General features: G+C 37.8%; 1 protein-coding gene across 1 annotated transcript in view; it reads right to left on the reverse strand.

Moving 5' to 3' along the window:
• Positions 1–25,703, reverse strand: part of ARHGAP15 (Rho GTPase activating protein 15) — a 621,892-nt gene that overhangs the window by 110,849 nt on the left and 485,340 nt on the right. The window contains exon 12 of the mRNA XM_082658330.1: positions 15,945–16,079. Within this exon, the coding sequence (XP_082514456.1) occupies positions 15,945–16,079 (135 nt within the window). The remainder of the gene's footprint in view (positions 1–15,944; positions 16,080–25,703) is intronic.

Raw genomic sequence — 25,703 nt, forward strand, 5'->3', positions numbered from 1 at the left:
GGTATGCAGATTTTTAAACCTTTTGGTGTATATGTAGTTAAAATGCCCTCAAGAATGTTGCAAGACTTCCAGTTCTAAGTAGCTAACAACTCTTGCCTCATCATGAACCTTAGCTGGCATTTCATCTGCAGCCAAGTGTTTATATGATCAGCAGTTCTTTACGGGTATCATCAACTTATACCTGTACAGCATACTCCACTACGTGGAAACTGCATCTTCTGTTAAGGTTATTAAATTTTTGGCTATCTTCCTTGCAGGTTGCCACCAATGTTAGAGAAAAGAGATCTCCAAAATAATTAATCTCCTGAAGTAAACTCTGATGAGATGTAACATTAAAGCTAAAAACCCGAGGCAGGAGAATGTTATTTTCTTGTGCGATACCTTATTCTGGCCATCTGTTTAACAAATATCTGGTTCCAAAGAGTGTCAATTAAAACTGATGACAAATCTTAATAACATCGACTTGTGAATATCAGCAAGACCAACTTTGTGCTATTCATGTAGTTATCTTACGGCAGTTGAGGTACCACCAGATTTTACATGGATACACAGGGTGGTTTTTGCTCTCTCTCTCTGCTTTTAACCTCTCAGAACAAGTAATCCAGAACATCCACTGTTAAGCAAGTTTGTAAAACACAGTACAGCTTAGCATTGGGAAATCCCAAATCCGGTGACAAGAAGTTCATGAATATAGTAATGAACCCTCCCGTGTCAAAAGTGAGCACTGTTTAACAGAGCAAGTAGGAATGGCCCTCGGGATGCTCTGCAGCTGGGGTTTTTCTATTGCAAGAGAGCAGAAACTTCATGATGGTAGTAGTTGTAACACCAGATCCTGGAAAGGCTATCTACTCAGTCTGCAAAGTAAACTAAAAGGAACGGCTGCTCACATTTGGTCCTGATGCCACCGACATAAGAAACTCAGCAACAGGAGCAGTAAAATAGGAATTTGGTGGCAGATGGAAAGGTCTGTGGGAAGTGTCCACCCAGTTTTGTTTGGCCCATATTCTGAAACAACTAGAATAAACACTTAGTGTCGTAATTTATACACATATCAGTACCAATAAATCAGAATCATGCAAACAGTCATGTTTATTATATTCTTGTTGCTTAATATTCATGACAGTAATTTATTTTTATAGTACAGTTTCACTGTTTTCTCCACCATTGCCCTGCATTTAAGACTGGCAAGTTGTATTAGCAGGAGTTCAGGTAACCCTTTGAATACTGCAAAAGTTCACTAGCCTTATCAAAATACTTTATTTGCTCATTTAACATCCCCTTTCTTCTCTCATAAATTTTTAAACCACCAAGATGAAGTCTTTGTAAATTATATAGTAATACCATTTTGACATACAGAAAATATGAAGACTAGAGTCAGCATATTCCTCTGAAGGTAGCTGTAAAACAGAGCTTTAAAGACAGATAAGAACATCTGGAGAGATGTAAGCAGTTAATTCTTAAATCTGCTCTCAGTAAAATGGGCTATATTAAGCACAGTTTCCTCCTCTCTTCTTACTCATCTAACTCACCACCAGTCCTTCCCACTCCCCCACCTTAGCAGTCCATTGCTGCTAATTACAATGGATTGTTAAAGGAGGAATTACATGAAACAACCAACACAAAGCACGTTATGTTTTTGCATTCACCTAGTAGCTGCAGCTACAAAGATACTAAAACATGGCTCCTACCCCAGAGATCCTTAGGTCAGATTAAGAGATGGAAAACAATATTATACAGTTCTATACCTAGACATGAGACAGCTTAGACTCAGTTTCATACTTAAAAATTCAACAGAGATAATTTATGATTAATCATCAGAGAAAAGAGTCACAAACATATAAGCCTGGAAAACCAATTTTATAAAAAATAATTCCCAGTTAACAGCACTCTCAAGATCGGTGTATTTTTCTGTGTGTTTGCTCTGTTTCAACAAAGATGTTAAATGTTTTTTAAAAAGTGGACGATCTGGGGCTTCCCTGGTGGCGCAGTGGTTGAGAGTCTTCCTGCCGATGCAGGGGACATGGGTTCGTGCCCGGTTAGGGAGGATCCCACATGCTGCGGAGCGGGCTCGCTGAGCCTATGCTCTGCAATGGGAGAGGCCACAACAGTGAGAGGCCAACGTACTGCAAAAAAAAAAAAAAAAAAAAGTGGACGATCATTGCATGTGAGTGGACATAGTATCAGTATTTTAACTCTGGTTGGGCTTTTTCTGTTATGAGTATGATGGGTTGAAATAGTGAATCTATTTTATAGACTCCATGAAAATATATTCTAGCACATGACATGAGAGGCAAAGCAATGCTTTGTTGTAGTTCTACTTTTCAATTAAATAACACATATGATGAAAGTTGTAAGAAATTTTATGCTATTTCTTAATTCACTTGCTAGAAAATGTAATAAGGACATAGTGCCTTGTTTCTACACTTTAAGCATTTTCTTCTCCATCTGCTAGGAGTGTTTGAATTTCACTGGTGCTTAACTTTATTTTTAAAAGTTTTTCCAGTGACCTAGGCATGAGAATGAGTACCTGTAATGTTGCCTTGGATACAGAAAGCAATAAAAAATTTTGTTGAATTTGTTTTAAGTTGAATAGCCAGGACAGAAGCCTTTCTTAAGTAAACAATGAGGTTTTGAGACCATGTGTTCTACTTAGCTTCCTTTCATTATAATTCTTGACAACAGAGTCTTCATCTGAGCCACATCTAACTCTACTAATTATCTCATTTCTAAGTAGACTCTTGCTATCACTTTGTCCAAATTAGGCAAGACTGTTAGTTTCCTGGTTAAGAACAACAGCTTTGGAGTCTACCAGATAGGGGTTCAAATCTCAGTTCTGCAACTTTCCAGCTGGTAGCCTTAGGCATGCTATTTAATGTCCAAGAGCCTCAGTTTTCTAAATTGAAATAATGGGAATAATAATATCTATCACAAAGGAGTGTTTTAAATACTAATTTAAATGGCAAACTGTACATATTGTATTTGGCTTTATCCAAGTGAAAATATGGTAAGTAAACCATAAATTGAAACTGTAATTATATGACCAGTTTAGTTTACAATATTTATAATTCAAATTAATTCTTAAAACTGCCCAAATGTCTAAAGAATTACACTTTGTAAATTTTTAATGCCCCTCTCTACAATTCTTCTTAATGGCACAGTATTTGAAATTCTTCCCAAAATGTTATAAAATTGTTCTCCCTCGTTGCCCCATTGTTCCAAATGGCCTTCCAGTCTATGCTATACGGTCTTGACATGCACTCAAGGACCTGGATGTGGGTATGGAATACACATTGTTCAGATTTGCAAATGTCATAACGCTGAGAGGAAGAGTGAGTGATGAGACTGAAGGATTTATGGTTAAAAACTTGGATTTTGGTCCCAGTTCCAATTGTTACGTGACTCAGGTGAGATTAGTCTTGTGACTATGCAAAACTTAAAACTTAAAGCAAAACTCCACTGCCAGTGTTATTCTTTTGACAGCCTGGGATCATGAGGGAAAAAGCACAATGGGTTGCATGCATATTTCTGCACGTAGGTTAAAAAACACACAAAATTAATACGAGAGAGAAATGGGTAAAAGTGACACCTGGAAATTTAAATTCAATTTTAGACCCCCGTAATATAATTAACTAATATTAATAAAGAGCTAATTAAATCGTGTGTGGCAGTAATAGAAAGATATTGCCAGAATAAGGGAAGAAACTTCATCCTACACTGGTTAAGTTGTACAACTAAAGTATTCATTCAAGTATGATTTCTGTTATTGCCTGAAAATTTTTGTTCCCCCAGTCCCCCAAATTCTTTTTTTTTTTTTTGTGGTACGCGGGCTTCTCACTGTTGTGGCCTCTCCTGTTGTGGAGCACAGGCTCCAGACGTGCAGGCTCAGCAGCCATGGCTCACGGGCCTAGCCGCTCCGCGGCACGTGGTATCTTCCCGGACCGGGGCACGAACCCGTGTCCCCTGAATCGGCAGGCGGACTCTCAACCACTGCGCCACCAGGGAAGTCCTAATTTTTTTTTTGTGGTACCCAAATTCTTATGTTGAAACCCTAACTTCCAACGTGATGGTATTTGAAGGTGGGGCCTTTGGGGGAGGTCATTAGATGCTGGTGAGGTCATAAGGGTGGGGCCTCATGATGGGATTAGCATCCTTCTAAGAAGAGGAAGAGACCAAACTTGCTCTCTCTCCACCACACAAGGATACAGTGAGAAGGTGGCCATCTGCAAACCAGGGAGTGAGCTTTACTGGAACCCAACCATGCTGGCCCACTGATCTCAGACTTCCAGCATTCAGAACTGTGAGAAATACATTTCTGTTGTTTAAGTCACCCAGTCAATGGCATTTTGTTATGGCAGCCCAAGCTGACTAAGATAATTTCCAAACTTTAGAGGGGCACACTTGGAAGAGTGTGATCTTAATTCTTGAGAATGATTGAAAGAACAGAGAAAGAAAGGAGAATACTACACAGAGGTTGGAGCTTATGTTTTAGGTCTTTTCAAATATTAAGGAACTGTTAGAGAAAGATGGTGTTTGGATTCTGACATTGACCAATGTGATTCTTCTAGTTATGTTCTAGTTGGTCTGTCTTTCCCCTTTGTGGAGAACTCTGGGTCTTCTGCTTGGCTAAGACATATTCATTTAGGGGTCCAGCTCTCAGAAGCCCTGATCATTACAGATCCTAGCATCATAGACAGGGGTTTCAGAGGTCTTTCTGTGTCTAATATTGCTCAGGATGATTTTTTCCTAAAACATTTTTATAACAAAGCACAAAGGAGTAGAAATTTCAAAAAAATATTTCAATGATGTAATAGTTCCTTCTTAGGTGCCAATTAGATATTCAGAGAATAATACACAAAAGGTGTCAAAGAACAATCTTACCATGGTGCTTAGAGTGCTTAGAGTTAGGGACCTGGAGGAGAAGCTCAAAAGATCATTGATTTCATGTATTGGAAGGACAGTATCAGCCTGCAAACTAGCATGACAGATGACAATATTGGGTCTACCCATCCGTTACTTGGCAGACGAATGGACTTGAGATCTGAAAGAGTCAACCTTTCACCTACTGGACGCTCCAAGTGAAAAGTAAAAGAGAAAGGGGCCAAGAGCTGATTGGTTAGACAGTAATCATGGACTCAGGGCCTTAGACATTTACCCTTTTAGAGTTTCAATTTTCTGAAAAGTGAAGGTGTTGCATGAAATAAAAGGGACTGCACATTTAAATAGAAAACTATAAATAAGTCAATGAAAGGAGGAAACTCATAATTATCCAGTGCAACTTTTTTCTATCGTGCATGGATTTTTAAAAAAATATGTGTTTGCTTTTGTTTTTTCAAGCATATTACTTTAACTTACAAAACCAGCACTGCTACTTGCTTTCTATAAAAGGGTATCCATTTTCCATGTTTCTGTTTCCCAAAGTGTAGGTAGAAAATGTGTGAGTCGATCCTTAGGGAAAGGCTCCAATCTCCAAACCACATGGCAATTCTCAGCAAGTATATTGTGCTGTTCCAACATGAGCAGAATTCCCCCAGGAGATGTATAGTACTCTGGCAGACATCACTTCTAAAGTTTAACTCTCCAAAACAATAAAGAGTGAGCCAATGAAGACATGCTGCATTTCAAGGCGCCCGTGATAGCCCTAGAAGCTATTAGAAGAAAACTCTGTTATCAACTGAGAGGTGGAGAATTAGAGTAAGGACAGGTGCCTGAGCCGATGAGAGCATGTGCCTGCCTGTAAGCAGGCAAGAGGAAACAGGGTAAGGGATCAGTTCTCACCCCATATCAAGGTTCAAAAATAGCTCAGGGAGACTAATAGGAAAGTTCTCTTGAGATAATTGTAAAAGTTTTTTCTTTTTGGCCGTACCGCGTGGCTTGTGGGATCTTCTTTCCCCGACCAGGGATTGAACTGGGCTCTCGGCAGTGAAATCGTGGAGTCCTAGCCACTGGACCGCCAGGGAATCCTCCAAAATAAGTCTACCTTTTAAAGCTAGAATGTCACGAGTTGTGAGAGCTGCAAAGAAAAAAAATGAAACATTTCCGCTTTGGAGAATGTGTGTGAGTGTGTGTCCCTGTGTCTATGTGTGTGCATGAGGAGGAATGACTTCTTGTAGAATACGGTTTAGTTCACAACTCTTTGAATGTTTTTTTCTGTGAGAAAGATCTACAGTGTTACGAATATGTGCACAGCCTGGTGTCTAGCCTCCCCCTTCCACACCCTAAACTCCTCTCCTGCCAATGAGCCTATAACCTTCACAAGAGAAAACACAGGAACACCATCAGCAAGGAAGCTAATTTCCCAACTGGGAGAAGGCATTACTTTGAAGTTGTCTTTTCTGATGTCACTATCAATGTCACATTTACTAATATCCATTAGAAGTAAGGCAGCGTCAGGTTGGAGAAGATGGTTAGCCTCTGAGTTATGATTAAGATGTATGTTCTATAATGAAGTAACAGGCTTTGGAATAATCAGGTGGAGTTGGGCTGGGAACTGCTGACAGAACAAAGGAGAGATGTCATGAGATAAAGAAAAGTGGGATTTGCTGGATCTCAAAGCAAGAGAATATCCTGGATTATTATCTTAAACGTATTTGGTGCTGTCTGGAATTCTGGAAACAAATATTAAAGCAGAATAAAGATGATCATATGTGTCACTTGAGACACGTTATCGGAGGAGTGGAAAGATTGTGGGAATGGACAGGAAGGTCATTTGAGAGCGTGGCCCGAAGGATAGGCTGATTGTACACTGATTTGATATTACTAGCTGATCTTCACTGAATGTCACGTGCCAGAAACCCGTAAATAAGTGCCTTGTCATAATTAGCATTGCATTAAACTCCCTACAGCCCCCATGGGGAAGATACTACTTTTACACCCTTTTTCTAGTTGTAGAAATGGAGGTGAAGAGAGGTTGAGGACTTGCTCAAGGTCTTAAAGGTAGTAAATAGTGGACTCAGGATTTGAATGGGGGTGGTGGTGTGCCCCACAGGTAGAAATGTTAGCTTCTCTGATGAGGTAGGCCTCACTGAAAAGTGAACATGTGAGTGGCAACATGGGGACATGCCTGTAGCAGAGGGGTTGAGCAGACAAAGACCCTCCATATACCTGGGGTATTCAAGGAAAGGCCAGGAGATCAGCGGGCTTGAAGGACATGGTCCAGGCAAGAGAACTTTCAGGTAACCAGACACGAAGGGCTTTGAAGACCTCACAAAGAATTTGGCTTTTCCTCAAAAGGAAACGGCAAGCCAGTTGCATCATTAGCTTATCTTTATAATTAGAACCACGCTGGACTGGGTGAGAGAAAAGAAACCTACTGGGGAAGTAGGAGAGGTCATTCTCCCAGAAATGTGGCCAGAATCAGAGTTGGGAGTGGGTCGGCAGATAACTTTTTGGAACGTCTCTCTGTGGTGATCACAAAGCAGTACTGGTGTTAACCTGAGAATGTGAAATGAGACTGGCATCTCAAAGGCCACAAACCCTCATTTTTCATTAGGATCTATTGATGCTGTGACCCTGATAACAGCCCATGAAAACCAGTGATCTAAATCTACATTAGAGGACAGGGTCGCGATAACTGTTTTCCACTGAGGTACTGAGGAGAAATTCTGCATTTTGCTATATATTTTTTAAAAGCACCTCTCTTCAGTGGGAGCAGGGATGCTCAGGAAGGCTGACTGGCTCATCGCTCAGCTTGAAGTTTATTGCTTTGAAAACTGACCTCATAAGGCTATGGAAGAAAGAAGTGCAAGAAAGTTTTAAGGAAAAGCAAAAAGACAAGCACCACGTTTTCTAATGGAGCTGATGTGTTACCACTCAATTAATTTCAGCGTCGAGGTCCAATTTTAGTTCTGAATCACCTTCTAGTTTTACTTATAAAGGACTTTTCATTAAGCCAAATTAAGTAGATGGAGGTCCAGTTGTTTATTATCTAGCACTAAACCATTCCTACAAAAAGACACCTGTGCAAGCCATTTGGCTCTAGTCAACTATTTTTTTTTACAATTTAATTATGAATATAATTAGAATGAGTTAAGAGACAAGCTAGGCATCAGCCATAAAATTTCTAGTTTGCTAAAACACACACACACACACACACACACACACACACACACACACACACACAAACACACTGATTAAAAAGCAACCACAACAAAAACCCCGCCAAGTCTGTGAGCTTGAAGTGGAAACTGTAGTTAAAGGGGAGTATTTGTAAAATCTACCTTTATTTTAATTTCAAATTTCCTTGAAATGGTGCTGTAGAGAATATTTTTGTACTACATTATTTTTATAGCTCTGCTTTCTCTGTGGTGACCTTTAAACCCTGTTTTTTCCTTTCTCTGGTCTTAAGGTAATTTGTCACTATCATGCTTTCATGTTTAGCAACTATTCGTAGTCAAGTGCCTTGCAAGCTCTGTTTCTTTTCTCCCAGAGTGTCATCATGGAGTTGATGATGCATCAGAAATAGTTTGACCAAAGGGCAAGATAAAGTCAAGAGTAAAGAAAATATTTGCAAATATACTTGACTAGTTTATTTTCCCAATTACTTATTGAAAGTATAGTTTAAAGGTAAAATGGCATGATGGCCATAGAAAAAAACCATTAAGACATGCAATAGATACTTTCTGACATAGGGCAATGTCTTTAATTTAGATTTTTTTTTTTTGCGGTATGTGGGCCTCTCACTGTTGTGGCCTCTCCCGTTGCGGAGCACAGGCTCCAGACGCGCAGGCTCAGTGGCCATGGCTCACGGGCCCAGCCGCTCCGCGGCATGTGGGATTTTCCCGGACCGGGGCACGAACCCGTGTCCCCTGCATCGGCAGGCGGACTCTCAACCACTACACCACCAGGGAAGCCCTAGATCATTTTTATACGAGGATGGTGTGACTGACAGATGTATAGTAGGATGAGTTATATTTAAGGACTAGGCATGGGGTATGCTCTACCTTCGGTGCCTTGATTTTAAAGATGCTTAGTCAAACTTATGGATACCATTTCTCACAATTTGTTTTACTGCTTAACTGATCAGTGTGTAGCAAAACTAGGCATAAATATTGTCTTCAAATGAGTGTGTGACTACAACCTTTAAATTGAAGACTTGTATGAAGCATCTTTACTGTCTCAGTTTGTTGCTGGCTTGCCTAATCTCCAAGTGTTATATACATAAATACATATATATATATATGTATATGCACATATATTAAATAAACACGATATATAACAATATGATGCATAATAAACATGATATATAATAAACATTATATATATAATATTATTTAAGAGTAACTGAAAACAAGGATAAGGGGACTGCTATTGGACCCATAAGGTTGTTTTGATCTTGAAGTTAGCATTGATTGCATTCCCATGATGGGGTCCTGCTCAGGGGTGGAAGGAAAAGTAATTATTTTTATACACAAAAGGCAGCTTTGGAAATTTAGAATACAACAAATCAACAAACCCTAAATCATGCTCTAGCAAGAGCAGCACAGAGCTGAGGTGAAGGTGACCAAGGTGAAATTATCAGACAGTCCTTGAATAAATGAGCTTTGGCCCAGGCCTGACACAAATCTCTAAGCCTATCCCGCACAAATAATAGATAAAACATCTTGTAAGGAAATTCACAAGGTCATTTCTCTTTATTTTCCGCTCATCTACTAATCAACCTATGGTTTCACTGTTATCTCAACTCTGATGATTCTTTAGATTTGAGACAGGAAGATGAAAATTGATGGATGAAGCACATCTGTGACATGGGTGTAGAGAAGGTGTAGGCAAAAAAAAAAAAAAAGGCTCCATAAAGATGTCCATACTTTACTTCCTAGAGCCTGTGAATATGTTACTTTACATGGCAGAAGAGATTTTGTAGATATGATTAAATTAAGGACCTTGAGATGGGGAAGTATCCTGGATGATCCAGGGGCTGCCCAATGTAATCACAAAGGTCCTCAAAACTGGAAAATGGACTGAGGAGAAAGTCAGAGGGAGACTGACTACAGAAGAGGTCAGAGTGATGTGATGTCATGTGACTGCTGCCTGTGAAGGAGGTGGAAGGGGACCACTGGCTAAGGCATGCAGGCAACCTCTAGAAGCTAGAAAAAGCAAGGAAGTGGATTCTCCTGCAGAGCCTCCAGAATATCGTCCTTCCGGCACTCTGATTTTAGCTCAGTGAGACTAAGCTTCAGACTTCTGTCCTATAGAAATATGTGGTAATAAATCACTGTTATTTTAGGCCACTGAGTTCAAGGTAATTTGTTACGGCAGCAATAGGAAACTAATACACATGTCCTATAGGACACAGTGCCTCTAATTCAGAAAACACAAAGAAATCTGAACACCCTGAAGCAGCCCTGGAAGCACCACTCCAATATGAATTAGAATGGCAGAAGCCTCTAGAAAGAAGCCATCCTGGTAAATCGGGACTCTGCGCAATAGTGTCAGAAATGAGTAAGGACATTATAAAAGAAAAAAAGCGAAGAAAAAGAAAAGCAATTACAGACGCCAGGAAAAAAATAAATAAAAAATCTGCACAAGAAAAGCACGATCCAACTATAAAGGGAACCAAATGTGGCCAAGAGTTTAAGCAATTTTTGGAGTGTAATAAAATAGATTCTATTGGACCTGGTGAGGAATACTCTTTGACAAGTGTAGGGATTGTGACAGTGAATTCTAAAGAAGGAATCTTTGTGAAACCTCTTGGACAGGTAATGAACAAGACTTACAAACTCATAATAATGCAAATATCAACGCTGTTTATTAGTTTTCTAATTGGTCAAACTATTAAAATTTAAAGGAGTTAATAACCAGAGATTGTGAAAGAAAGGAAGAGAGGTAAAGGAAAGAGTAGAAAGGAAAATATATTTACCTTACAAAGGAAAGTCAGGAGTTACTGTAGAATGCTCAATGAAACAAGAAACAGAGGTTTATGTGTATTATTCAACATCTACATATAATAATATGACTATCAAATGCTGGAGGAAGTGAAGTAGAATAAGTTAATATTTCATATTAGGTATTATCTATAGTAGATAAGTCAAGAAGTAGAGATATTATCCAGAGTTATGAAAGTAACGACTACAAGAGATGAAAACTGAAATAGTTGAAGGAGGTTTCCTCTCATGAATAGGCCTGGGGATGTGAAGTGATAGGGCCCAATCCATCACTTTCCATCATAAACTCCTCTGTAGAATCTGGTTTGGTGCATGTTGTAATTTGATAAAAGTGAATAACTGTATAAAGGAACATTAATAACACTTCAGCTTGAAACAGGTACTCATATGAAATAGGAAAGTAACATTGTATATATCTAAATGAATTTCAAAAGGGGATAGGTGAAAAATTGGTTACAAAAATAATACAGTGGAGGGTTAAAATGTACTCAAAGAGGGCAATATTTAAAGCACTGATGCTTTTAATATCTAATAGTAAATACTGAAACATAGCTCACTCTTGGAAAGTTTTAACTTATTTCTAACCTAGAACTCCAATACTAAAATTTCTGATCATTTCATTCTAACCTTGGTTAAAAAAAAAGACAGAAATGACACGATCTTATATAGAATGATATGGGATATATAGGTTTTATATAGGATGATGTAACAGACAGATATCTGGCAACAGCTAGTTTAGTTGTTAGTTATTCTTCCAGCAAGATTTCTTTTAGATGAACAGTCCCAGAAATGCAATGTAGGATGATGGAAAGTATTTACGTTTTAGAGTCTGCAGCTTAATGCTAAACCTAATCTTCTGAGCCATATGAACTTGGGAAATATTTTGTGACTTACTTTTTTCCTCTGAAAAATGAATTTCTTTCAAATCATTTATTGAGCACCTAATATAAAGGAAATGTTATGTTGTATTATTCTCATAGTAACTTTATGAGCTAGAAATTACTTTCCACATGATTTTTCCATTTCTTCTGTGTCTCCTGTGTTATTTTCAGAAATAAATTAGATAATTATAAAAAGTGTCAACAAGTTTTCCTCCTCTCTTTCCCTTTCCCAGGAATTTTGGAAAAATGCAGATAGTAAAATAGAAAAGACACTGTTTGTTGTCTCTTTTCTTTGGATCGGTAGCGGTACCAGAACAAAAGAGATGGGTATAGAGGAAAAACTTCGTACATTTCATAGGATTTAGATGTACTGGCAATGTCCAGACCCCCTGCAGGCTTTTAGCCACAAGATTGCATCACCTATCATAAAACTCTAAAGTCATGCTTTTGTACTGAGTTCACATTTACAGTATTAATAATGCCTTCAACACAAGTCATTTCCAGGGAATTAAGTCCTTGCAGTCAGTGGGTTAAATCCCCATGAAATAACCTGCAGGTGACCCAGTTGCATTGACCTCAAGTATAGAATTTCAGATCAATAGCTGCAGTACTTGGATTCTGAAATATGAAACAATCGCTAGTGTTTTTGTTACCCCAATGGGTGTTATCAGACAGGAAATCACTATGGCAATTGTTGGTTCTTATCATATTAATGCTTGTTTTTGGTCCAAAAAGAAACTACTTAAAAAAGTAAATGCCTTCTGTTCACTCTTCTTGGAATATGTAATGATGACTTTCAAACATATAATAAAAATTAACAGTATTTCAAATAGCACAAATGATCATTAATTGCTTGTACACGAAAAAACATTTCTTCTTCAGAAGCAAAGCATTCCAGTTGGATGTAAAATTCCTTTTGGTCTATTCACCTTTTCACTCTGTCATGAAAGGGTAACAGAAGATCTCTCAATTTGGGGCCAAATAGAAATCTTAAGCCTTCACAAACTGGGCTTGGGGGTAGTGAGACAGTAAAGGAAAATAACGTTATAGCTACATGAACCATGATAGTGACTGGCATGGAGTTTTGCTAGTGGCTAACCAGAGACCAGACATCACTTCAAGCATTTACACCAACAGAGGGAATGATTTTGATGCAGGGAACTGGTTACCCATGTGATGAAGAATCTGAGAGCCAAATAAGGAAGCCTGAAGTCACCAAGAAACCAGCCACTGCAGGAAGCCACTACCAGGCTGGAGGGACAAAGGGAGGAGGGTCCACATCACCAGATGGAAGATGGAACCAGAATGGGCTGAAGACATGGAGGACATCATGGATCCTCAGGTAGAGAAGCTATCTGAGGCAGATGGGTGGGCAAGGGGTAGGGGGTGGAGGATAAACTAAAAAAACTGGTTGGTCTTTTCCTTCCCCCTCCCCTCTGCCATCTATCACCAGAGACTTCCACTGACTGTAGCAGCAGGAAGCCAGCCCTCAAGAGCACCTCTGCGATACAGCTGGCTAGGGTCAACCTTCCACAGGTACAGAGCAAAGAAGTGATGGATGAAGATGGTCAAAGAAGCCTAGAGCCAGCCTATATGGACATCTCCCCTGCAGACAGACCTCACCTGGCTGGTTCCTTTTCATAAAGAGCGAAGAATTCATGGGCAGGTCTGTTGAGCTTCTCATGGTATAGATTTTACAAGAGGCAGCGAGAGCTATGATAAAGCCCAGCACTTCTCTGGGACTGGATATGGATGTCCTTATATTTTGGAAAAACTTTTTTACTCAGTTAGTGCACCGTGGAGTAAAAGTGCCTCCTCTGGTGTGGTTTTGCCATTTCCAAAGAACTATGTGGCCATTCTGCCATTGCTTAAGGATATTTAAACATGAACTACAACCTCAAGCTGAGTTGAGAATTCAAGAACTAATGTCAAGGTTATGTCAAAAATGCATGGATTAGCAAACATATGTCCCTTTCCAACATCATATTTCTCAGCCATATCAGCCTCTTGGTTAGTCCCTCCATTTGACATATTAAAAATACTACGTACTACATGAGTTAGGTAAGGCAAGCCTGCTGAGGGTGATTCTCCTTGCCTTGAGCAATGAAGGAAAAACTCCCGTCTCTTTGCTTCTAGATTACTTTCTCAAACAAAGCTCATCTGGAGAAACACTGTTAGCATTTGTTCAGTATCTTACATCTCTAAAGGACTTTCTAAAGCACTCTCTCATTCATTTTCTCCATAGCCTATTTGATAGGTGTTGGAAAAAATCCTCTCAATAGCCATCAGTCACAACAGCATGCTGCCTACCTCAATTCTGCTTTGTTAAGTTCTAACCATGCCAATAATTCTGAAATTCTGTCCAGTTTGGAGTCAAGTCTAGGATAGACCAGAGATGGTCCTCCTCTTTATGGAAATTCAAAGGACACAACCTCTCATGGGTTTGAGGGCCTGCTTCCCACATCTCTTAGACTAAGGGAATGGCTTGCCTAATATCTTCAGAATCAGGTTAACTAAAGGAAGCTTAAACGATGGGTATCCTACATCATAGCCCTCAAATCAGCACATGCACAAGTATATTTCCAAATAAGACAATTCTCACTTAAAAGTATGGCGACCACGATGTGAAATTTGTATGAATTCTCTAAATATACATAATCAGAAATATGTACCCAAATGCAAAAGCCCCCAGTGTCTTACCAGAACACTGTCTTCGCATTATGAGTGATCTTCCGTGCTTGAGCGTTCCAAGATGGAATATCAGAATAAACTGTTAGGGAAATTCATGCTTGTTTATTTTTTCTTTATTCCTCCTTTTAAAAAGAAGTGACGAGAGCCTGGGAACTATAAAATACTGTTCTTCTTGAGAAGCAGAGGGCTCATGAAATAAAAACTCTGACAGGGGATATGAGCTCCAGCCTCACTTCAAAACCCATATTTAAAGCACTGCTACTCTATTCAACAACAACAACATCTGAAATTGTGAGCAGGCAGCAAGAGAAAGACCTTGGGAGAATAAGCTCTGCTTTATTCCTCTTGATATCATTTTGCCAGAGCTTTAAACAAGCGTGAAGACTTTTGTGAAATGAAAAACAGAATAAAAGGGCATATTGAGGGGCTGTAAAAGGGCATATTGAGGGGCTGTTTCCAACAGGCTCCCCATATCCCACTCCCCCTAATGGGAACACTGTACACACAGACATCCAAGATCAGACCTCCTAAGTAGAGCACTTTTTTTTCTTGGAGATTATTCTCATTTGGACTTTAATTAAGCTCCTGCCAGGCTTGCAAGCTTTTTAATTTTACCTTTCTTTCTTCTTTCTTTTTCCTCCTTGAATCAGCCTGCTTGCCAGAAAACTTTTTCCAAGCTGTCACAATCATAGTAAGTACACCCTAAGATGTTAAATTTAGAGATGTACTAATCGTTGCTGCTCCAAGAATCAATAGCGGAAGTGTCCTTGCATTTGGAAAGATTTTCATTCATTCATTCATTCGTTTTTACATGTGTGTGCGCACGCGCGTGTGCGTGTGTTATGAATGAGAAAATAATAGAAAGGAAGTTTCAGGGAGTATACAACGACTGTTGGCTAGTAAGTGATACAACTCAACCTCCCATAAGGCCACCAGCTTAACAGAAGAAACTTTCCATTACTTAATTTAATATTCACACTGTTTGTAAGCAAATTGTAGCCAACTCTTTACTAGTGTTGGTGGGTGTAGGGTGAGCAAGCCTTGAGAAGGTGATGCCTCAGCTGATGATTTAACACCTCTTTAATGAAATGTAATAGTTAATTCACTCCGGTTCTTTTTCAAAATCTCCTTGAACTCAGTTAAACTCACTGTGATTCTGAAAGTATAAAGGTAGGGGCTAGGGAGGCGGAAGGTGGCCCCTGTAAAGCAGATTGCATGAGAAGCCATTTTCATTTGAGAAGGCTTAGTTGAAAACTGGTCACCCTAAACAGGATGCCTTCTTCTTTTTTTCTTAATTTTTCAAAACACTTAGATAATATTGCAGAAATAAGAATAAGCCATCAAAAACACCAAAACTAAAATGAAAGCTGTGGAGCATTGGGGATATTATCATCACCATGATTGCTATTATCACCATTCTTATTATTTACTTAATAGTAATTCCACACTGCCAGGTTATTGCACCAACCGCTCCTGTCTGTAAGGTACTTACTGATCGCCTCCACAAACCGCTCAAAGAAGCTGTAAGGGAAGAGCGGCTCAGGCAGCTCCCGGAAAAACATCTTCAGTGCTCCAGTGACAACGTGGATGTCCTCCCACTGGCTGTCATCCAAATTCAGCTTCTCTTCTGGGAAAACACGAGGAGAAATGGAACAACTGGTTTTAATGAAACAATTACAAGACACTAATTATTATGTTAATGTTTGCCTACTATCATCAGCAACCGTTAACAGCCTTCTGCACCTAGAGGTTTGGTGCTGTGCATGGTTTTTTTTTTTTTTTTCCTTTTTTCCGTAGGACGGGAACATTTTCAATGGAATACCATCTGTAGGAGTGCAGCTAACAAAAAACAAGAGACACAGAGAGACAGTGCCATTGACACAGTATGTCAGATACATTTATTCCCATAATGCATCAGTATGAAAATTAGCATCACAGCTCAACATGATTCAAAGCTATTTGGTTTTGAGGCCGAGGGGCTAAGAGTTGCCAATGATGGCCGGCTCAAGGGACCGGCCTAAAGGCCTTGCTGAGCCAACAGGAGACATATGCTAAACATGGCAATAGAAAATGAGTTATTGCTTTACATGTGTTAGTCTTGCTATGTACAAGGGAATAATGGGTAACACTTTTTTCCTTTTTTCACTGAATATAAAGTCAGCAAGGAATAGAATAGTGAGTGAGAAAGGATATTAATTCCTTCTTACTGCTTCAAAAATATCTTTTTTTAGTTTTCATCTCAGCAAGGAAAATGTGCCCAGCAACAATATTAGACAGACCCCTGTTGGCCTACGTAGGCTATGCAAAGCTGTCAAAAATGATAACACACTAAAGACAACCCACAAGTGCTTACCAACTCCTCTTAGAAATAACGGAAATGTTTGCTTGGGAAGCTTGAGTGAGTTGAGACATTTAAATATTAAAGAAAATAAAGGCCACAATAAAGTTCTTAGAAGAAATAAAGAGACGCTGGGCAATTATTTCCTTCCTTTTCGTCTTCAGTATGAAAGTCTGGAATCATTCTCACCCAAAAAGTGGATGTAATAGGGTCTGAAAGTGACATCTTTGCATACAACTAAAAGGAAGCAGGCATAAAAACATTGCTGCTGATCCACAGCGTTTGTCTTTCTGAACGTACAACACAGAAGAGATTTTGGATTCTGGGCTTAATGAAAACTAAAGCTAATCATTCTGGACAACCTGGGGATTAATGGGAAAGCAGAGTATCCTGGCAAGAACTTAATAGGTATTTGGTCAACTAGAATTGTGTTTCCTTACCGACATCCGAAGCTCACATTCAGATGCTTGCTTGTGTCAGTTTTATGAATGCAGAGGAGAATTGACACCAAAAATGTAAGAAAAGCTGAGAATTGTCACTATAGGGGATCTCTGCATGGGCAGTTCTGCTAATAGTCTTCATGTCCTTTTAAAAATATTAGCCGAAATCTTTATCAGATTTTTTTTTCTAAATGGACTATTACTCCCAGGGCTAGTAAGTTATGTTCCTGCTCAATTGGCTGTTTGCAAAGAGAAGCAATGAAGGTGAATCTGTTTATTTCAGACGGGCTATTTTCTTCTCCCCTTTCAGCCTTCATTCCTACCTCGGTCATAACACAATAATTTGATCCACAACAAAATCAGCAGAGGAGACCTTCTTTCTGCCCTGCAATCATTTTTGATTGATTGTATTTCAACAATTAGTCTTTTATTTGGCTACACACTATTGAAATAGGACGACAGCATCTTAGCAGGCCAGCTTTAAACAGTCAACTGTTAACAATAGCATCAAAAAGGGAGACCTGATGGGGTTTACTGTCACTTTAAAGAACGGGTTTTTCACGTTGTTGAAATCTGTCAGATATTTTGAAATGTCCCTCTCACTATGGTGCCACACCCCCTGCGTGCCCTTATAATAAAATTGGTTTTACTCCTGATTAAATCATTTTCTCCCTACCCACTACCATACTTCTCATAATGGACCTGTGCGTTCTACAGCTGGTGTTCTTCCCATGGTACCAATTCTTACTTTATCTTTTAAGCACTTTGCTGCTAAGATCTCATGCAGAGTGCTTATGTTTTGTTAAGAGCTTCATTCTTAGAGAAATAGCTTAACACATGTTCTAAAAATGTTGTACAACTTATTGCTTAAAGCACATTTAGAAAATGTATAAGTACGGTAGCTTTGGCACTGAACTTTAAGTGGAAACCTAAATAAACACATACACACACACAACACACACACATGTTCACACACACAACTATCTCTACCAAAAATTTATCACAAAAGTCCAATACAAATTGTCGTTTTGGTGCATAGGTTTAAGATCGCCAAATGAAAGTGTTCAGCAAGTAAAAAAAGAGAATGATTTTATCTTGAGCAAGAAAACACTAAGAACAAATAATTGCTTAACCAAAGGCAGATGCCAGTAAACATCAGTTAATTCAATTGACTGTGAAAATGAAATATTTTAATATACATAAAAGATAATTTACCAGTCAATAAATACCATTTGATTATATCCACTCAAAATACCATATAGCATATCAACTTGTGTTACTTAAACTAGCATTCCTACTATGTAGTCTTCACTTTAAAAAGATAATTTGTAGCCCCTCAACAAGTAGCTTCAATAAATAATATGGCAAGTGGTTGGAAAGAGTCTTTTTGTGTATAATACCTAATTTTTATATTAAGATTTTTTGTGAACAGCCAAGGTTAAGATTCCTTGTAAACCAGAGGCCTTTAAGGCATATTTTTCAAGGCCACTGTGACTTACTTAAACATGCAGTTGTGTCCATATTTGCACACCTTCTCATGAATCCAATCAGTTCTGAAGATGAAATGAAGATGAAGTGATACCTGTCTCCACGTTAACAGGTATCATTATGAACACATTTGTATTACCTGATAGGCATTTTCTAACTAATCTGTTGGCAGTGATGATGTCTTCCGCTTCCCCTCTTTTCAATAGAGCAGGATTTCTCAATAGTGAAGCACTGTTGACATTTGGGGCTGAGTAATGCTTTGTTATAGGGTCTGTCCTGTGCATTCTAGGATATTTAGTAGCATCCCCGGCCTCAGCCCACTGGATGCCAGTAGCACTTCCCAGGGTTGCTGATGAAAAATATCTCCAGATATTGCCAAATATCTCCTGGCAGTGAAAAGTTATCCCCAGGTGAGAACCACAACAGTGGAGCCTGTAAGAGTCTATAAAAGTTACTCAATAAATATCGATTTATGAAGTTTACCTTAGGTGGGCAGAGAAATAGAAAACTAGATATGTGAATACTGAGATTTCTTTAATATGAACCTAAGAGTTGGTAATTATTATTGACAGAATAAAAACCTTTTACAGAACAAAATTCAAAATTCATATGACTATATTTCAGGAAGCTTTGCAACAGGAAGAATAACCAACAGTTATTCAGTGCTTACACCATACTAGGGACTATGCTATGCACTTTCCATTTATTATCTAATATAATTTTTTTTCAGTAAGACAATGAGGTACATGCTATTGTTATCATCACGTATTTTACAGATAGGAAAAATGAGGCATGGGTAGATTAAATAACTTTTCCATGGATGACAAGTAATAAACCCAGGATGTAAGCCTCCCCTCAAAACCACTATGGTCAGACTAATCTTGGCTGGAAGAAGCTGAAAGGATAAAGGCAAATAAATAGCAATTGCCAGTGGTAGTAGATTGACTATTACTTCAAAGATAGTGATTTTTATATTTTATCCCTAAATATCTTACTTGAGGCTATGCTTTTACCTGTAAACTTACTCTGATCTTTCATAATTACTGATTTATAGAAGGAACAGATTCTTATATAAACAGATATAAAGCGAATTGGCAATAAAAAGAAACTGCATTAGGAATGGGACAGAAGATGTAGCAAATTGTTATGTGGTGATGGAGTGAAGAGGAAATATGATAGGGTGAGAAAGAGATTATACAAAACACCAGGTCTGGATTTACCATTAATTCATTGTATATCTATTTATTTATTTGTGAAATGAAGATATTCAGAAGGATAGTTGTTGGTATCAAATGAGAAAATGTGTCTGAAAAACATTTGGAGAGTAAATATATATATATATCCAAGACACCACTATGATAAGGAAAGTGAATAAAGCCCAAATAGGCAAAATACATTAGGGATTAAAGCAATGGAAATACTGAGCAAACATCATAAACCATTCTGGTTGTTTTAGAGGATTTACCTCAGTGTGATGTAATCTGTCATATGAACTCAACAAAAACTTTACATGCTGGAGTTCAATACTGGTAAGAAGTCTGGTTGAATCAAGATATCTCACAATTATCATGCTGATAATCTGTGCTGGTTTCTCCTGGCCCTCTACTTAGGCTACCGTAAATTCATTTTGGTCATGGCTTTTTGCTTAAAGCATTTAAACAGAATTGAAGATACGTTAACCTCCAGAATCCAAAGTCACTATGTGACTTTTATGATATCACAAAAAATATATTTAAATATTGTATCCAACCATTCAAGTGCATCTTGAAATGTCCTTCCTTGAAGGGACTTTTGTGTATTTTATTTTTTAAATAAAAACTTACCTATATCCAGCTAAAAACTATTATATTTAAAATTTAAAAATTTTGACAATAGCTATTAGGAATAATCTTTTTTAAAAAGGAGAACTGAAGGATGGACCTTTTGATAGCCACAGTAGGTCATGGTAATTTCCATGGAAAAAGGCACATTTAAATATCACTAATAGCTTAATCACCACTTTCCTCTTGTATTATGTATTGCTCTATAGACTGGTGTAACCAGAAGTTGCAATATCAAGACCAACTTTAACTAAACTCACTGTGTTAACCTAGTATTGGTTGAAATGCAGCTGAAGATAAACTTGGACTATCCAGAATAGAATAGTTATATAAGAATAAAGAGGCACTTCTTTGTGTATTGAAAAACAAGTACATTTTTACCTTGTAGTTTTTAAAGCCCTTTACTAACTTTTCTTTTACTGTTGCAATAAAAAAGTAAAGAGGAAAAGACAGCCCAACTTTCACAGGATATGGAGAAAACAGCTCTGATTTCATTAATATAGTGACAAGAACCTATTACATCATGAAACTCATAAAAGGATGTGGTATCTGCTTCCAGTGCAGATGACCACTTAGAAACCTTATCTGAAAGCCCTGCTGGGTACATGAAAGTCACATCATGAATGAAACAGATGCCAGAGAGACTATTGATCTGAAAAATAATAATATGTTTGTCCAGAAAATCAAACTGGTAGATATAAAAGTGGATAAAACATACTGTTTATCTATAAGGATATAGCTGATTTTGAGTTTAGCATTTAAAGGAGTGGATCAAAAGGAAGTTGGTTGAATCATTTGACTAGCTCGACCTTTCCTGTTGTGTTGGCTCCTTAAAGTGACAGTTCAATCTGATTTCTAGTGGATTAGAGAGGTTCCAAATTCTCAAACACGGTGATATAAACCCCGTGCCAAAACCATCCTCTTTCCACGCTGCACTCGCTAAAGCCCCTCCTATAACACCTTGGGTACAACGTGAGACTTCAGTGAGGACAATATCTTTGAAAACTAGGCTGGTTGACCAGTTAATCTGTTTGTTCACTTAGTTTTTATTAAGCAAATATAGATTGAATGGAGACTACATACCAGGAACTGTATTTTGTGCCTTTCAAAGCTACAGCTGTTGAGGCTGCTTTATATTCCTCAAAGGAGAGGGCTTTACCAGGTGCTCAGAAATACTACTCAGGTGAAAATAAGTTAGGTTCTAGACATTTTACATCTTATTTCTGTCCCCTAGAATAATACTCTTTTGACCTTAATGAATAGCAGGGACAAATTCACCCCCCAAATGTGCTTTATGTTTCTTATGGGCTGAATTGTGTCCCCCACCCCCGTGAATGATTTGTAGTCTCAACCCCCTGTACCCCACCATGTCACTGTATTTGGAGATAGAGCCTTTAAAGAGGTAATTAAGGTAAAATGAGATGATATGGATGGCCTTATTCCAGTATGACTGGTATCTTTATAAGAAGAGGAGACTGGGACACAGACATGCACAGAACGAAGACCATGTGAAGACGTAGGAAGAAGACACGCATCCATAAGCTAAGGAGAGAGGCCTCAGAAGAAAGCAACCTTGCCAACACCTTGATCCTGGTCTTCTAGCCTCTGGAACAGAAAGGAAATACATTTCTGTTGTTTAATCCCCCACAACCCCATCCCCCTAGTCTGTGACACTTTGTTATGGCAGCCCTAGAAAACGAATACGATGTCCAAAGATTCTGTGCAGAGAAAGATGTCATGTTCCTAGATCATATCTAGACATTTTCTCAACACATGGGCTATGCCACACTTATGAAATATTATAGACAACAGAAAGAGCTGTTTAGGTAATTCAAATTAAATAAAAATAATTATCTAGATTCTGAGAAAGAGTTTGAAGGTGGAATAAGTTGAATAATTGCTTGCCTATTCAAGATCAACCTAACTATTTCTAATTACTTGATCTATAAACATGCAGGATACTCTCTAGCATGGCTCCCAGACAAAGAATAAAATCATGATTGCTATTTTCTTACTCACTCTAGGGAACATTTAAAAAGTTCTCAGGAAAACTCAACACAAGCCAAATCAACTCTCTATGGCCATGGTATCTATCAAAGAAGGAGGACAGTGGTTTTAAATATGAAACTTCATATTCCAAAACCAAAGAGATGTATTCCTTACAATGTATCACAGTAATCTCCAGGAAGCTATTAGGATGCTTACATTTGAAAATGGTTACTTTACTGTAAGAGGAGATGGTTTGACCTATGCAGAGAATGGGCACTTTTGCCACCTGGTCTACCAAATCCAGTTTTGTGTGGCCCCCTTGCAGTAGGAAAGAGGGAGGAACCAAGAAAATAAGCAGAAATTCTCTAAGATACTAAAACCTTATTCATAGAAGCTTTTATTTCTTAAATCCACTGGGATATTTTGGCATGCCATGTTAGCTTGCTTTCTATGGACTTCATGCTGTGCATATTTCTTTGGAAATCACTTAAGAAGCCCAAGGCATGCAAATAATGTCACAGGCTAATATGAAATATCTTTCGTTACTCTCTTTGAAGGTGGTGAAGCAGTCTTCTACTATATCCAATACAGGAACTGAGTCAGGAATGAGTATGTCTTATTTTTATTTTTCCTCAGATTTCATCAGAATGTAAATAATAACATAATAAATAGGTACAACTGAAATTTGTGAAGCAAGCATCACAGATGGAAAGTATAACAAATGTGTCATTGCTTTGTGCATTTTTAATTTATAACGGCATAACATAAAACATCTCCCCATCATCATAACTCCATGTATAATGCCATCTTATAAAATGATGTTACTGACATTATGCTTCTCTCCAGGCTTCTAGGTTTTTTTGTCTAGGCATCTGAGGAGAGGTAGCCCTGTTCAGACTCTAACAACAACAACAATGACAAAAATGAATTGACTTTATTTGTTAGGATCATAAATATTAAAAAGGATGCATTTCATGATACCAATATATATTTCTTTAATTACTTTCTTACTCAGAGCTTCCAACACTGCTCTTAATTCCATGCAGTCAAAGGCTTTTTGTGCTCTGCAGACACTATACACAATGGTTCGTTTTATTTGACTGTCTTCTCCAAACAGATTCCGAATTTACTTGAATTCCATGGATGATTTCATACATTACATACTCCAAAGGGTAGAGAATCCGTAGGATTAAATTTCAACAGAGTCATTTTTGAAAGTTTTCTTTGTTATCGGCTCTAAGTTTCAACACTATTGCTATTTGTTCTCTCCAAGTTATATTACATTTGTAAATACCAAGCGGAAGGTCAGATCAAAACATATCTCATAATGATATCTAGGAAATAAACATAACTAAGTCCTATAAATACCCATATACAGATAACATGTCTATTGTAGGTATATGCACATATACAGAGTTACTTAATGTATTGTTTCCTCACTTGTCTAATGAGAACCGTCATCTCTCCCTCCTAATTTTGTGTGAGAATTCAGTGAAGTAATATACGTAAAAGTTCTAGCACAGGTTTGTTATAACATTATTAGAAAATTTATTTGGACATTATCTTCTTTGTCAGCCAGACTTTGGAAAATATTTCCAGAATTTAATATACTTTCTTGCTTCAACTATTCCTTTTACTACACTGTTGGTGTACATGGGGTTAGCAATGGTATTATTTAGCAGGAAAAAGACTGGGCTTTTTACTAATTTAGAAGTCTCTTGTCTGGAAATATTCTGTCAGAAAAACAGAAATAAAAGGATAACAAAAATCAATAAAATAGAAACAAAATGGATAGAGTAAGACAGTGCCACTCTTATTTCTTGAAACCATTTTACACCTGGATAGGACAAAAATTAGTTGTCAATTAAAGACAACCAAAACGAAGAGACGATTTCTAGCAGTTATTGAGGATAATATTTTTTCATATAAGTTATCTTTATTAATTGATCCATGGTAGTAGTTGAGTAAATTTTCTACTTCATATCACAAGAATAGCCAGAACTCTGCAAAGGTACATACAATAAGAGTGGAAGATTTATAAATTTTACAACTACTTGCATTAAGTTAGGATAGCTAGAGATCTATGCAAAACTTTCTTTGTGAAACCACACGATAACACTATCTTCTTAATTCTGCATCTATACAATATTCCAAGCCCAGAAGAGTGACATAGATTCTTTAATGGACCTACCTATTATCAATAACTGTTTTTGGTTTTTTCTTTGTGAATGAAAAGTTTTAGAGATTTTTTTTCCCACCTCAAAAGAGAGTCTGCCTGTCTGACACCAGAGGCCTCCAATTATGAAGCACAAAATTACTCTTGTGTTCCTTTCTACCATGACTTTGAAGAATCATAATTCATACAAATAATTCACAATGAGGGTTGTTTTTATTGCAAAGTAGCTATAAAAACTAGTTGATAAAAATTGTCAAAATACCTAATAAGATGATACTCAAAAACCTACAATTGTTTAATATGAAGTGTGTGCTTATTGTTTTTTGAACACTTTTATTTATTTTATTTTGAAATAATATATTTACAGGAAGTTCAACATACATGAGTATACTGCAAAAGTCTCTTTCTAGTCTATCCTTAGCTACCTAGTTTACACCTCTACAGAAAACCTATATTGTCAATTTCCCATGTACCCTTTCAAAGATGTTTTCTATACTCAAGCAACATTATCCTCAACTACCACTTTAAAAAAAAAACACTAACAGTGGGTAAGCTGGGACAAAGTGAGAGAGTGGCATGGACTTATATACATTACCAAATGTAAAATAGATAGCTAGTGGGAAGCAGCCGCATAGCACAGGGAGATCAGCTCCGTGCTTTGGGACCACCTAGAGGGGTGGGATAGGGAGGGTGTGAGGGAGACGCAAGAGGGAGGAGATATGGGGATATGTATACATATAGCTGATTCACTTTGTTATACAGCAGAAACTGACACACCATGGTAAAGAAATTATACTCCAATAAAGACATTAAAAAAAAAACCAAAACACTAACAGTGATATCTATGCACTGTTCTGCATTTGATTCTTTTCACTTGACTATATATCATAGAGATTACTCAAAATTGGGACACAGAGAGTATTCTCTTTCTTTTTTACAGCTGCATATTTACTTTAATGGATGTACAATAACTGACCAGTTTCCAAATGTCAAATATTTT

The sequence above is a fragment of the Grampus griseus genome (assembly GCF_964374135.1).
Source record: "Grampus griseus genome assembly, chromosome: 7".
NCBI classification, from domain to species: Eukaryota; Metazoa; Chordata; class Mammalia; order Artiodactyla; family Delphinidae; genus Grampus; species Grampus griseus.